We start from the raw sequence: 16721 nt of genomic DNA on the forward strand, positions 1-16721 counted from the left end.
ACTATAACAGCATAGTGATTGTTTCAAAGCTCAGGGTGTCAGCACCAAATAATATCATATAGTTAGGCTCTTACGGGGGTTGTTCTGGCTATTGATCCTGGTCTCCTGGAGTTCAAATTATTAAGCCATCATAGACATAGATGATGTCTACAGAATTCAAGTAAATAGTTGTTGCTATGAATATGATTAGGCCCTACACAGCAACCATTCACTCCAGGTGCCTGCATGACTAAGGCATAACAATATATGCTACTTTACTTTCTTATAAACGCTCATGGTCAGCCTGAGGCTAATCAAAATGATAGAGGAGCTCTCTGGCCTCCCAGACATAGGCCCAGGCAGGCAGCGCCCTAATCTAACTGTGGTGGCATTGAGCGAGCTCTAATGAAGCCGAGAGACTCATGGGTCGGTCAATAAAACTGTAGAGGAAGATACACGTGGCATGGCCACAGCCAGGCTCCAACGCTGTTGATTCAATAGGAGCAGGGCACGGGCAAACAGCTCCGCCATGGCCCACGCCAATTATCTGACATAAACAAATGAATTAATGGGAGGAGCAGCAGAGTCACTGTGGAAATACTTTTACCTGAAACATTGACGGACGATGAGAAAATGTACTAAAATGGCTTAAGGTTTGGTCCTACAAAAGAAATGTTTAGCTGTTACAGCTTATAACCACACCCCAAGTCCACCCCACCCTACCGGGCCTACCCACATACGTCAAACATGTTTGAAGTAACAATTCCAATGGAAGAGATTGTCCTGACCCCTAACTGCATGAATGTCATAATAGTAGGCGAAAATAAGCAAACATTCAGTGAAAATAGCAGATCTACAAGCTCACAACATAGTGAGCTTGTAGAGGTGGGCGAAATTCAGGGAAAAGGGTGTAGAGGGAAAAAAGGAGGGGACGCACTGGGGGATCCAGTTCAACTCAGTATGGATTAAGTGGTTAAAACCAAGGCTAAAGAAGTAGGCTATCTTTCCATCAATTGCTATTTGTGCTCCAGCAGCATGCATGATCTTGGTCATTTGTGAGCACGAGATGCTGTGACCCTCATTGGGGGGGCAACATTTTTGTTCCACAGACAGATTAATGTCATGTCCTATGATTTTCTACTCTTAGTTTCAAATCAATACAGCAAATTCCTATTTGCGTCAACTCCTACATTGATTCGTTCAGCTTAAAGCCAGAGTTTAGCAAGCAAACTGTTAGGGCTGTAATCTAGCCCTGTTTTAGGGATTCGAACTTCGGGGGGATTTTCCGAACGGACTATCGAACCTTAGATGGTTCGTTCAATTGAATAAAAACCGAACGTTCGAACCATCGAACGTACTGCACCTTTAACCAGCTAAAACAGTGTAGGAAATGTTTTAAATGCACTGTTTTATCCATTGAAAACGCGTGGATGCGTGGCCGCATTAACACCTAGGCTAACACTTGGAAAAGCCAACCCAATCGGAGAAAATGTTGCACAGTTTGTTGACGGACAGGCTCAATGTATAGCGGAGTTGCACGGATGATGATTAGACTTGGTGACTGCGTCGGAGCGCGTCTCGTTCGGGCTAAACTGGTCTCGATGTTACAACCCCAGAACTCGCATTATAGATCCTTTAGGGGGTTGCAATGAAATCCATCTTTGCTCATGCTTAGGAGAAAGGCTGTTTAATCTTTGGGTGCGTGGATGGCTGGGTGTTCGCTCGCTGTTCAGAGCACACACCAACACACACACACACAAACACACAGCTGCTCTCACTCTACTGTCAACAAGTGTGTGTCAGCGAGGCGCTGTAATGGTTCGCGGCCCCAAACAGGAGCGGAGGACGGTCCTTGATCGCTCCAAGCTGTTCTGGTGCATTTTATAACTACTATAACGGTCACCATTAACTGTTTATTGTTTACCGGTAGGCCTAACTTATTTCGTATTTGGCTATCTCTACTACTGTGATATTATGATTTCTGAATAGGCCTATCACATTCTGATAATTATTTTTCGTGTAAAAAAAAGAAGAAAAAAAAAAGAAAAAAACCTGAACCCATTAATTTCGAACTTCGATTGCCAACGTAACGAACGAACGTTCGAATCCCCGAAGGTTCGCTTGCAGCCCTACAAACTGTAGCAGGTAATATCTATCCATGAGTATCACACAACCCTGCTTCCATAAATGGGATGAGACATGAGAGAAACATTATACTAGATACAGGCTCAGGCTAAGTCATGGTACCATGATCCATAAGTTGCTTATCGTATCGCAGTAGCACTTGTCACAGCAACAATGGGGCAGCTGTAGTTTTAACTTGAAAAATAGAGAAAGGCGAGCACTCGTCAGTCGTCAGTTGAATAGTTCACAGTTTAAGAGTATATCGGCTGGGTGCACGGTACTGGCAGAAACAGTATTTTTTCAAAGATCATCAGCACTCACTTGGTCCTTTTAGGATCTCTCATTTATTGTGTAGCTCCAGCAGAAGATCACTCATGGACATTTTGAGCCAACGGCCTTCCTCAGCATGAATAAACAAATCAGACTATGGGTGTCACTTATAAAGTGGACCTACATAGGTGCCACGCACAAAGTGGCCAGACTGACCAAAAACGTCCAGGAACGTGATAAGAATTACCGCGGTGGAGCGCCACGACCCGTTATCACGTCTGACTCCTGGGACGTGGTTACTGTGGTAACCAGGTAAACAGGTGCTGCTATGGACTATATCCGACTCATGGATCGCCGCGGTTGCACATTAGTTATGGTAAAACTATGGCATCCCAAGTGTTAAGGTACATCATTTTCCACTATAGGTCACAAAACCACTTTCACTTCTGAGTTCTGACCATAGAGGCTGCCACAAATGCCAGACAAAAGTTGACCTGCATGTTGCAGAAATGCTATTTTTTTCCCCACAGCTTCCTCGGGTCCCGATTGGTTGCACTCCACAACTTTCGCCAGAGCAACCACACTAATGGGATTTCTCAAAACTTATCTACTAGCGTGTATTACTTTCATAGCTTGACTGATCAACTGGTTGCCGAGTTTTAACAGCCTGCTGTGTCAATTTGAGTAGACAAGGGGGCTGCTGTCATTTACACTACATTCCCACACTGATTTGTGTTCCCAGTCTGGCCGTGTACAAACCTACAATTAAGGCATTATGATCAGCATCTTTTATCATAGCCTTTCCTCAATTGCCCTGGGCCTTTTCATACATGCACACAACCCCAAAACAATATCATCATCACATGCACCACATAGACAAAACAATTAAGGCATGCAGGGGCAATGTCATTTATTTAGCAGCAACAGCTACTGGCTTCTGTAAAGCAGTACACTGTGAAGCATCCCCCCCCCCCTTTATTTACATTTTCAAAACGTAAGCAAGATGAATGTACTGATCTTGACCTATACATAACCTAAATCTGTATATCAGTACTGCTTGTGTTGATAACCACCATATCAGCACTTAAATCAGGCAGCACTTCACTTCCAAAGCACTTCCAAAGCACTCCAAGCGTTCAAATGAAACCCTCAAGCACATACAGATACGCTTGTGCAAATAGTCATGTTTGACCTATGCTGCTAGGTACGTTTTCAAAGTCCTATAGGTCGAGTTTGCTCACGCTTGGCTATAGACGAGAATATCTTCAAGCAATCAAGAATTCATCAACTCAATTCACATCCAATGACCCCTGATCTAAAAATGAATGAATGCACCTTGAAAGCATGAGTGATAACAGCACCCGGATAACAATAATCCACGCCAGTGGAAAATAGCTGCTGAATGAACCCGATATGTCCAAAGTCCAGCCCAGTGGGGCCAATCATGGCACGAGGACAAACTTGACCGTGGCCCAATCGACCGTGGCTTCCTAATAAAAGGATTATTTATGGCTCACCAGTATAGTTGTTTCTGAAATTCATACAACAATATTTTTGTTTTGAAAAGAGTTTGGACACCCCCAGTTTAAACAAACAGATCAGTTAAGTTCATCCTCAACCAACACTCCACTGTGAGTGTGCAAAATCTGCAAATACACAAGATTCCACACACACACACACACACACACACACACACACACACACACACACACACACACACACACACACACACACACACACACACACACACACACACACACACACACACACACACACACACACACACACACAGAGAGAGAGAGAGAGACTCTGTTTCTTTTAATGCCTCTGCCACTGTGTTGATTAAGGGTGTGCCCACCTTGATTAAAAGGGTGTGGATCTACTAATTTAACAAACAACCAGGTAGCTACAGTACTTCTGCTTTTTTAGCAATCAGACAGACAAGCAGACAGACAGGCAGGGCAAGTAGCAGGGGATATAGGGTGTATGACTGTTGCGAGCACGCTATTAAGATATAACCACCTGCTAAAGAGCAGCCGTGCCACAGTGACATACTGTAGTTGTACATCTGAACAGGAAGAGGGCCATAAAATGCACGAGACTGCATTGGCCAAGGGCAACGCTGGTGTCATCTTCCTAACCATTGATGGTGTTGCCTTCCCGCTGGGTGCCAGCCGACGCCTCACTGCCTGACCTTGCAGTCGTGCCGTGTCAGGGTCACACTGACCGTCTCCCGGCACGTGCAAGTGGCCACTGCTGTGTCGTCCTGCTGTCTGGCACACGCGTGTCGCACCAAGACAATCCAGCAATTGTCTTGAGTGCTGTGACATTAACCACTGCACTGAACCCCTGACAAGTGTCCGATTGTATTGTTGAATTTATTTGTATTTTACGGTCACACTCACTGTATGCAATAAGGCTCTTAAAGGCTGTCAGTTAAATATCTCAGGTGTAGACATAACGGTCCAGCACCAACCAGAAAAATACAACCATTTTCTTTATCCCTCTTCCTTCAATCTTTAATACTCCTTTCATGAATGATTTGGTGTTTGGCAGTGGGAGATCAGAACTGAGTTGTTGTTTTTTTTTAGCTAGTGGCAAAGCTGTTATGTGGAGGTGATTCATTGCTGTATGCTGTAAGGATCATAAATAAGATTCCACCTGAACAAAGGTGGTCATTACTGAGGACCTCCATCTGACCTGCAGATCACAGGATCAAACCCATTATCCTGGATACTAAGCTTTTAAGGCAATACCTGAACAGCCACCGCAGTGGTCTGCTAGTGATGACATGGCTCCACCATAAAGGCCTGTCACAGAGGTGTTAATAGTTAAAATGGGCATGCCACTCTGTAACAGGGCCTAAGGCTACTCAATTATGGCAATAATCATATTGAGATGATTATTTAACATGATTACAATTTGACTTTGGAAACGTCATGCATTTATTGAACAAAAAAAAACTGTGATGACAGTTTTCTGCAAACTTTTCTTACTTTTTTGCTCCTTTATTGTTTGGCCACAGGCCACTTTATTAAAATGTATCTTGAATGATATTTCTTCTTCCACATAGGACTCCTTGAAACCAAAGTGATTCCAAAAAGCTGAATTATCCTTCTTGTTGACCGAAGGATTAACAATATCAACAAAGCCACAGCTTAATTTAGAATGGGTTTTGGCTTTTAGTGATGTAAGCATAAAGGAAAGGGGGGAGCTAGCTTATAACAAGACATCATTTTCATAATCATTGGAAGACAAAGTCATAATTACAAATAAAATGTGATTACTTGACCAGGCCAGCCCCAGTTGGATAAATATTTAATGTCATCTCCATGTCCCTGCACTGTGACAAAATAAAGAAGGCATAAAAAAAAGCATAATCTTGCAATGGTCCTCTCTATCAATAATATGTTTGATCAATACCATGTAGATTACCAATCATTAAAAAGATCCATGAAAAACTAGTGTGTGTGTGTGTGTGTGTGTGTGTGTGTGTGTGTGTGTGTGTGTGTGTGTGTGTGTGTGTGTGTGTGTGTGTGTGTGTGTGTGTGCGCGCGCAAGCGTGCATGCATGGGTACGCGCGCATGTACACGTATATGTATGCTTACGCATGCGAGCATGAGCACATTTGTGCATGCACGAGTTCACGTGCGTGTACACTGTCAAACTGCCAGATCTTCTTTTTCCTCATAGACGGAGGGAGACTCAGTGAGGTGGGGAAAATAGAGTAGGTGAAGAAATTGATATTAGGCCAGCTGCAGCAGCCTTAGTGATGGAAGACAGGACGTGAAGTGTAAAATAGAGGAGAGGAGATGATGTCCCGCACTGAGGCGAGGGGAGGGACCAGCATTGTGAGGATGGAGGGGACTTGATATGACACACCGCCAGCAGCCAGACAGGGGATTTAGAGGCGTGCTTTTGTGCCACATTATTATGAACCAGTGATCCGCCCAGGCACACGAGCCGCTCTCGAATCCGTCAAAAGGGAGCGGCCTATTCCCCCTGTGGTCTCCCTCCCGGCTGTAACCACTATTCAGACAGACGGAGGCTTAGATGGTGTAGCTGAAAATCTGCACAGGGGAGGGGAGGGGAGGGGTAGGGGTGAGGTTCAGTTTAACTAGAATAACAGGAATATTGAAAATGGGAGGGTGGGCGATAAAGCTTAAAGACAGGGTGCTGTGATATTTTCACCCCTAAAACACGATCATAAGGTATTATGATTAAACTTAGAGGAAGATTTGTTTCATAAAAGTGTACGGAAAGTGTTAAAATGATGGGTTTTTTTTTGTGGCCACACCCACTTGTTCATTAAGTATACGTGGTTTTCAGGTGAGTGGCGACCAAGCTGAAATTAGCAACACCCACAGTGTTGCTGTATTGTAAAATGGGGAGATTGTGATTAAAACAGTGTATTTCGATTGGGCCTTTTGACTCCGAGGCTTTCAGCTTTCAGGAAGAAACCAAAAATACACAGGGAAGACATATTTGCATATTATAACCACACCTGGTCTATATCTATTTGAGTACTGTTTGCTGTTTACTGTTTTTGTGACATCCTAAGCCAATAATTTGACCAGTGGAGTCTCCAATATTATATAGCGATGAACCGGTCATCAAATTATTGACTTTGGAATGCGACAAAAACAATTGATATAAAATAAGTAATTTTATGGGTGAACTACTCCTTTAAGTAGTGAATGGAAGAAAAAAAACACATCAAGCTTGTCCATACACGTATCCATAGGCTACTGTATCGATATGGCAGGAAATGCATACATGACCTAAAAAAAAAATGTTTTTTATTTTTACATTTACAATTTAACTCAGTCGGTGCCGTATGTAAAGTGGGACCTCTTATATTGCTGTTTCGCCAACAAAGGTTTAAAAAAAATAGTGTGCACGCTGGTGCACACATTCGTGCACAGATCATGCACTATGCATGTGCATGCTTTTCACAGCTTTCAAACAAAAAAATCCGCTTGGAAATCCGTTCAGGCATTCAGGAGAAAGGAGCCCTTAGGTTTTCTTCAAATGTAAACAAACATGGCTGCCAGTTTTGAAAGATGGGGTTGGTATGGGGGTTAAACATGCAATTTCGCAATCGCGATCATGCCTAGTACATTGTTGAAGGTCCAAAAAAAAATGTTTGAAAAAAATATATATATATATATTTTTTATTATTATTTTAAAAAAGACGTCCAGAAGACGTCTGGCAGTCGGGGAAGCCAGGGATATTTTGGTTCAGATTCTCGCAAATTCGCCAAATTTGGCAAAGATGTTGTCCATAACATACTTAATCATTTTAAGATGGGTGCCAAGATGGGCACCCCATGGTCCTGCCATATTGCGCAATCCAATAGACCGTTTGTCAGCCTTCTGATTGGTCCCTGAGACTCCCTGACTGGCCAACCAGAAAAAAACATTCACTTTTTGCTATCGGGGGTGGAGTTTGTGCAGTGGAGAATATTGAATGTGGCTTTCAACAACTGTCCGCAGTGCGCGACACGGAGATCGGCCGGTACGGTGATAGCGACGGCAAGCGTCAAGCGATCTCGCTCATCATAACGAATAAGCTTCAACAAACTAGTTCACATGTACCTTATCAATGGTCTAAGAGTCACGATTGGGTACATATAATTTAAATGGGCAGAATTACGAAAAGCCAGCCTATTATGTGAGGAGAAACATTCTCTCTGTCCTCTTCCTAGTACCCAAGATGCAATGCGCTTCTCTTTCTATCTCTGATCCAGAGGATTAAACTAATTAAAACATTTATTTTTCGGGGGAAAACTACTGTTTTGCTATGTAATTACTGTACCTTTTTCTTCCCTTTTTATTAATATCACGTAGATGTGTTTTTTGTGGTACTTTATATAGCTGTAATGAGGCTATGAAGGGGAAAAAAATCCCATCCACTACCACTATAAAATAATCTGCAAAGAGGATTCTGTCCCACTGGGATTAAACAAATTAAAACATATATTTTCGGGTAAACCCCCTGTTTTGCAATGTAACTACTGTACCTTTGTCTTCCCTTTTTATTAATATCACCTAGGTGTTTTTCCTTTGGTACTTTATATAGCTGTAATTAGGCCTGGGGCGGTATGGACATTTTGTTACCGCGATTACCGTCTTCCCATTTACCGCCGGTACTGCGGTAATCTATTAATTAAGGTTCGGCGATAAGCCAAAATATTGCAATCATCTTCCCAAAAGTCGCCTCTCCACAGTGGAGAGGCGACACAGCCTGACTGGCCGAGATATACTTCTCCATACAGCACAGCGGGTCTGGCTTTCAAAGGAGCAGATCTACAAGCTCACACCACATCGCATCCGCGATGCGTTCTGAGCTTTTAGATCTGCACTGTCGGGTTACCATAGTAACGTAGGCTAGCTACTTGGGCTTTTCAGACACAAACAGCTATGTGAACAAACCAGAAGAGGAAGGGTAGTGAGATCGTGTACAGTGATTCTGTAAACTCACGTCACGTCTCAACTCTCAAATCACAGTGATTGGGTGCTGCTATATACAGGTTTTAGTTACAAGACTTGACAGAAAAGGTTATAAAATCGCCGACGCGCCGCTGGACGGAGCACAACGTGCGACGCGGTGGAGCTGGAGAAAGTAAAATAGTTTCATTTTCGGTTTTGTCCACGCGGCCCGCGCTCCGCCAGTAATCCGTATGAATAAAAAAAGATATGCCACAACACAAGGTATGTATTAACATCCTTGTGTCGAGTGGATTACAGAGAAAGTATATGCTGCATTGCTGCTCCGTCATAGAGTTGTGCTCCGTACTCTACTGCCCTGCGTGCACTGTGTGTGTGTGAGTGACGTATGTGGGCGGCTTCCAACGTGTGGTACACGGCCCAGAGCAGAGCGGCATGGAGCGCATGCGGTCCTCGCTTCTCCCCCGTTTTAAAACTCGCTCGTTCTCAATAAAAATAGCCTATTTTTTTGTCTTTTTTGACCGCGGTAAGGACCCTGACACCGCGGTAGGCCGCGGTATACCGCGATACGGCGGTTACCGAACCCAGCCCTAGCTGTAATGAGGCTATGAAGGGGAAAAAAAATCCCATCCACTTCCACTATAAAAACAATCTGCCCAGGGTTAATGTCCCATCATAGTAACAGGGCAGAATGGGGCGGGATTTGCAAAAGGGTTTATTGGGCTCCCATTGACTTTCTATAGTGTGTGCCAGCGGCTACGTCATTGTAGTCCTTAGCGGCCATTTCTTGGGTCAAAACACAGGTGTTTCAATTGTTTGATTGCATAGAACTAATGTTATAGTCTAATCAGAACACCTGTGTAAGGCTGTGTTTACCCAAGAAATGGCCGCTCTTAGAACTACATTTGGCACACCCTATACAGGAGGAAAATACCCAGAAAAAGATTTTTTTCTGGGTATTTAAGGAGGATCTGAGGGGTCTAACTAGGGGTTTGTCATGATGCTGAATCCATTGCAGGCATTTGTTTTGCACAAAAAACATTCCGTGGGCTAGAAATGGTCTCAGAAAACAATACACGTATGGGTGAGTATTCATGTTAGTCGGAGGCCTTAGGGTTTGTTTTTTCTCGTGCTAATCAGTCTAAAAGTTCAAAATTTTGCACAGATGTAGCTCAGGGCATGCTCTAAAATGATTTAGCTAGGGCGCCCAAGTCTGCGACATTCGGGGTCGCCACAGCGGCCAAATCAAGTTGAGCTCCCATCGACTTTAGTGATGAAAAGTGATGAGTCATCACTTTTCAGAGTTTTTTGGGTGCTGTGGCGACCCCGAGTGTCGCAGACTCGGGCGCCCTAGCTAAATCATTAGAGCATGCCCTGAGCTACATCTGTGCAAAATGTTGAACTTTTAGACTGATTAGCACGAGAAAAAAAAACCCTAAGGCCTCCGACTAACATGAATACTCACCCATACGTGTATTGTTTTCTGAGACCATTTCTAGCCCACGGAATGTTTTTTGTTCAAAACAAATGCCTGCAATGGATTCAGCATCATGACAAACCCCTAGTTAGACCCCTCAGATCCTCCTTAAATACCCAGAAAAAAAATCTTTTTCTGGGTATTTTCCTCCTGTATAGAAAGTCAATGGGAGCCCAATTGGATTGCGCAATACGGCAGTACCATGGGGTGCCCATCTTGGCACCCATCTTAAAATGATTAAGTATGTTATGGACAACATCTGTGCCAAATTTGGCGAATTTGCGAGAATCTGAACCAAACGGTCCTTGTATTGCCCTAGGGGCCCCGACTAGTTAAAAAGACGTTTTTATTATAGAAACGTTTTTTTTTGGCAGGGTATGAGTTAATTTGATGTATTAATAGGACGTTAACTCTGGGATTATAGTCAATTATATTACTTTAAAGATCTGTGTTTTAGTTTGTGCAATTTGCTTTGCTCTTATAACCCGACTCCACCAGATGGTGGCGTATTGAGTTCCTCATACTTCCATATGGAACCGCTCAGGGCAAACGGCTGAAGGAGGTGGTACATTTTTTCAAGCTATTTGGCAGGTGATTGAATGGGGCCTTCAGTCTATCACAGGGGGACCGCGACGTTAAGTGCGTTTGAAAAAAAGAGGCTTGTTCGACTTGTTCGTGGTGGCGGCAAAGATGAATAGCTAAAGAACTACAGTGCAACTGCAACAGGCACTTCTCGATTGCGTCACACCCGGTCTCGCTCAGATCCAGCCCATAACTGCCGCTGATTGGTTGGAACCGGGCGCTGTGCGGTGTAGCACCAATCTCTGAGCAGTTCCAGAATATGGAAGTATGAGGAACTCAGGAGTCAGGTTATTGCTCTTATACAGATTAGTAGCTCTTGTCGTAAATTATGTAAGACATTATGGCCATAATTCAAAATCAACGTGCATCACTTCACAATTCAAATCATATCGTGGCCACTAATCTATATTGTGATACATATCATGATAGGCAATAGAATACACAGTCCTAATGTTGATGGCTATAATGACTTCACCTATGTCATATTGTGCCCTGGATGGGATGTTTTGGCAATACAGAGCATGTGGGTTGGTGGGTAGGCTGGTTAATTCCCAAACTTAGCAGAGTGGAGCAGAGGAGTATGGTGGCACATGGATGCCAGGATGAGGAGTGCATTCACGCAGAGCTGAGGGACAGGCCACCAGTGGATAGGTTGTACGCCTGGCAGAGACCTGCCCTTTCTAGATGGAAGGCTGCCTGACACACAGTGGTGATTAAAAAATAAAACTATATGGCAGAGACTGTCAGGGAACAAAAGAGCAGCTACCTGTACCAGGCAGTCAGCCAGGGAGAAAGGGGAGGGGTAGACAAGCACTGAAACGAAGCTGTGAGGCTGGCATGCTTGATGTACATAGAGTAGGAGCAAGACATACCCATAGACGCCATTGGAATCAAAGTCGATGTCGATTCCAACATTGAAAGCTCTGATCGCACAGAAAAACACCTTTTTAAAATAGGAGATGGAGGGAGGGGTGTTGGGGAGGGCGGGGGCAGATGGCGAGACATGGAAATGAATGGCTTTGAGGAAAAGTACAGAAGTAAAATGTTTGCCCTTTGTAACTGAAAAGAGGTGGTATGTTCCTCGGGGGGGCTATGGGTGACAGCACTAGCTGCTACATTATTCATGCTTCGGTCTTATGACTGCAGAAACATCAACGGTCAACAGTGCTGGAGTCCTCTATGGAATCTATGCTGCACTGAATTATTTACAATACACTCATCATTATACATGGAACCTTGAGGGTAATAAAGTGTCATAATTACTACAGAGAGTATGCAAAACACAATTAGCAGTAGTCCAAACATGAGTAAAGCCAACACCTATTGCAGATGACAAATACTGCGTACACAATGGTTCGTGTTTCATGAAAAGAAACTTGCTTAAACGTAGCCTAGTTCTTTTTTTCATGCAAGTCAACAATGACTAAAATATAGGTCTATACTACTGGCAAGCCAAAAAGTGACAGAATGAATGAAATTACATTTCTTGGGTTGTGAACTTGTGAATATGAAATGCCTGCCCTGTATTAAGGAAACGTTTACTTTTCCCATACTTACCGAGTTGCTGTATTGAGTTTCCTGATTAGCATAATATTAAGGAAATAATAAATGGATATAGGCCTACATCAACTACAAACATCACTTGTAGATTATTTAGAAAGTTGATTCAGTACATATCTTTTTATATATATTTTTTTTGTTAATGTATTTGAATGTCTTGGACCACAGGAATACTAGCTGACGTTAAGGCATCAGCTAATGGGGATCCGCTTAAATAAACAAATAAACAGTGAAACAAAGTTGCCACTATAATCAACATACTTCTGCTGTGCCCATATTATAAAACAACAATAATGGACTTTGGATGTCATTTAGTGGGAGTAGGCAAATAGAAATTGAAATCATTATTAATCATCCACCGCCTGCCCTACATGTGACCTGAATAAACTTCTGCACCATACAAATTAACCCTCCTATAAGCCCTATACTCTCAAGTTCACCAAGTCAAATGAAAATGAATAACACTGTCTCTCTACCTACAGTATAAAGTGTACTGTCAGTTGTAGAATTCCGTTCTAAATCTAATCTAACAACAGATGTGTTCTCAAGTTATGGTGGCCCCAGTCCCTGTCACAAACAAATGGTGGTGACAAGAAAGTATTTGAAAACTAGTTGTGCTCTGTGTCTGTGAAAATCCCAAGGCCAACAATGCTGTGAGACCTGTAGCAAATGTCACTGCAGACAAGAGCTTCAATGTGAAGGGCAGGCAGTGGCCTGCCCACTGCCCAGTGTCCACCTACCTACTGTACCTACCTGAGCACATTGTCTCAGTAAAAGTAAATGGTTGGGATAACTCGTCTTTATGTCATTATGTGTGCCATTTAGCTGGGTACTCAGTGCTAGCTAGCAAGCAAGTGTAGTTACAGAGAACTGGCCTTCTTGCTGCAGTAAGACTACATTATTTCAGTGGTTCCCCAACTTTTTAGCTCGTGACCCAAACTAGCTTGTCACCCAAACTAGTGAAAATAGCAGATAACAAGTTCACAACGCGTCACTGTGAGCTTTAGCGATTTTCACTACCTTCTTAAACATTTGTTTTCTAATTTGTGGAATTTCTTAATTTATTTTCTTTTTATTTATTCGTGAAAAAATCATTGCATTTTTTTTTATCATGAAGAATTATGTTTTTTGGGAATATTTTTTGAAAATGTTTTGAAATAATAATTAAAAACAAAATGTAGGAAACAAAAAAATTAAGGGACCCATAAAAATGTGTCCGTGACCCACAAAAGGGTCCCGACCCATGGTTTGGGAACCAGTGCTGTACATGATTATGTTGTCATTCTCTCTGGAGCTGCTTTCTACTCACCCTCCGCTCGGGAACGAAGATCGGACATGGTTCTCTGGACCGGCGGCATCTCTCCACGCAGAGCCGGGGCGAGCCGGGCGACGGCACCTGTCAAACGGCCGCTTAACGGTCACTCTGCTCCCCCAGCAGTAGCTGCCTCTTCTCGCCCGTCTAGGAATTCCAGCAGAACCAGCCTACGTTCAACGAAGTAGCCTCTTTCATGCGGACAGCAAACGCTCCGTTCAACTGTGAACATTCATTATTTTGTCGACCATAACCACGTCCGCCTCACGACTCCACGGCTTCCCCCTGCCGCATCCTAGTGTATCAAGTGGGTTGTAAAGAGACTAGAGAAAGACGCGGCCGGAATCGCTGAAGCCGACACGGGTTTTTCACATGAACTGAAACGAGGGGGACGTCCCCCCCGTGTAGATGGTACAGTCCATATTATGAAGCGGCAGCGTACGCAGCCGCTTCATAATATGGACTGTACCATCTACACAGGCAAGGGTCCGGGGCATTTCATGGAGATTAATCTATACCATTATGCGAACACATTAAAATATTATACATGTACAATGTTTACTCTACAAAAAGAAGATGCCGGGGTGTTTCTTTTTATAGGACGTTGTTGTTTTGTAAAGATGATGACAATAATTAAATACTGCAGTTACCCTAAACGTACTGCATTGGTGAGTCCTGTGGAGATTCCCACTGCAGTAGTTGTAGTGGGGTTGAGAGATACAGTTCACTTCAATACTGTTTATGTTGTGACCAAACATCATCACAACTTAGGCTACTTATCGTTTTTTGTACAATTAATTTGTACTATTAGCCTATATAGCATATACATTCTGTTATCAATTTGCTTGTATAGCCTACACACGATTATTATGGCATAATTGGTGTGGTTGCCTATTAGGGCAACCACACTATTCTCTATATTCTACTGCAGGGGTGTCCAAACTTATTTAACAGGGGGCCACATTAGAAGATACTAGTAAAACGCCTCAGGGCGACAAGCGACCTCGCCCTACAGGGCGAGGTCGGGATTCTGTTAGTGTGACATCACAGTGAAGCCAGAGCGTGATGTCAGAGCGGCAAACGCATTCTGAGTGATTCTCCTGACATCACAGTGACATCAGAGCATGGTGTCAGAGTGGCAAATACCGTAAAAAAATGTGTACACGTCTACACGGACGGACGAACACAGACAAGCTGTGGTTGTTTCTCATAGTAAACTGCGACCTTCAGTCGCAATTAAAACACCCAAGGGGGCCTACGTATACTATATCTCCTGACAAAAATTCACAAAATGTACTTTTGGTCTGACCATGACAAAGTCACATACGCATCGCAATTACAATATTTTATTTAACTATCATCATGAATATTTAATATCAATGGTCTTTTGTCAGGTGTGTGCTCTGAACAAAACACAAATAACTCAGATTACCAAATATAACCAGACGTGCAAGGTAAAAAATTGCCTTTCTTTGACCCCGTCAAAATGAGGAACAGGGAACAAGGAATCCTGACAAATGATACAATAAAATATTCTTGTTTGGCGATGCATGCCGGGCCGTTTATAGTACAATTTAAGAATGAAGCCGCGGTAAACTTTGGAGTAAACTCCAAACCCAAAAGGAGTTTGATTGATTGAAGACTTTATGAGAGGTTTGGAGAGGAAAAGGTATAGTTAGGCCAATAGGCACACGGTCAACTAAAAGGATAAACACCACAAGAAAGCGTTTGGGCTTTTTCAGTTAGGATCCCTTTTTAGAACTCATACAACATTAAATGACAAACAAATAAAACAATACTTTGAAGAACGTATCATCATAAGACAGACAGAAAATAAAAATAAAATAATAAATGTTATTTACAGTAGAAAGGTCAGGGGAGGTAAGGCTAAGGATAGGCTTTTTCTTTTTTTTACCAGTTTCAAGTTGCAGCCACCTGTAAGTGACTTTTCAGAGCAGTTTTAAAGGAGGGTAGGGATTTACACTCCTTTAAGGCAGTCGGTAGGGCATTCCACATTTTTGAGGCATAGCAGGAGAACGAATGTAACCTTTTTTTTTGCCAAATGGGTTGGACGTGATTTGTGGAGCTGCCTCTGGTGTTGTAATTGTGAACCTCCTTGACGTTTAGGAAGTAGTTTGACAGGTAAGCTACATGGGTATCTAGTGGTGTAGTGTATCTTGTACACCAGGCCCTTTGCATGATGCTGTACTCTGTCAGCTACCGTGAGCCACACACAAAATGATCAGGGGTAAGGTGAGCCTGAGATGGAAGGTCAAGCAGTAGCATAATTAGTTTGTTTTGGGCTGTTTTGGGCTTTGTTTTTAAAGATGGGGTGCCATGATTTTCCCCTCTATAAAACATGATTATCTACTATTATGATTATACTAGGAGGAAGAATTTTTCCAAAAAAGTGTACAGAAAGAGTTAAAATTATGTTTTTATGTGGCCACACCCACCAGTTCATTGGTATGCGTGGTTGTCATGGTGGGTGGTGACCCAGCTGAAGTTAGCCACACCCACATGTGTTGGGTGAATGGTAATTAGGGCAGGGGTTGATTCTATGATGTAATAAGTATGGGTGTTTTTGGAACGGCACGTCTGACCCAGCAGGTGGCATCCTCCAGCTAAAAACCCAAATAAAAAGAGAATGCCTAATTTCTCATAACAATCACACCAGGGGGTCTAATGAAGTACTGTCAACCTCCTAGACAAATGAAAACCAGAAAAAGTACAAAACTATGGCACCACCTCTTTAAGTTCGTTGAGGCGCTGCGATACGTGGACAGACTCCATAGTCAAAGTGGGGTTGAATGATGAGTGCTCTTTCTGAGTCTTCAAAGTTACTGACCAGCAGGCCGATCCTCTGTAAAAAACAAGTTCTTTGGTAGATTATTTTGATTACCTTAGTTGTCATTTTGCCACTGGAAAGATTATCAAGGATGTAACCCAAGTAGAAAATGTTGTCTT

At 42.9% G+C, this 16721-nt stretch overlaps 1 protein-coding gene across 2 annotated transcripts in view; it reads right to left on the reverse strand.

The window, feature by feature from the left end:
* The window catches only part of atp8a1 (ATPase phospholipid transporting 8A1), a 175379-nt gene extending 161338 nt beyond the window's left edge, over positions 1-14041 (reverse strand). For both annotated transcript variants that reach the window (XM_080745990.1, XM_080745989.1), the window contains exon 1: positions 13752-14041. In XM_080745990.1, the coding sequence (XP_080602116.1) occupies positions 13752-13800 (49 nt within the window). In that variant the 5' untranslated portion in view covers positions 13801-14041. The remainder of the gene's footprint in view (positions 1-13751) is intronic.
* Between the last annotated feature and the right edge of the window lie 2680 nt (positions 14042-16721).

The sequence above is a fragment of the Nannobrachium achirus genome, assembly GCF_963921795.1.
Source record: "Nannobrachium achirus genome assembly, chromosome: 17".
In the NCBI taxonomy this organism is placed as follows: Eukaryota; Metazoa; Chordata; class Actinopteri; order Myctophiformes; family Myctophidae; genus Nannobrachium; species Nannobrachium achirus.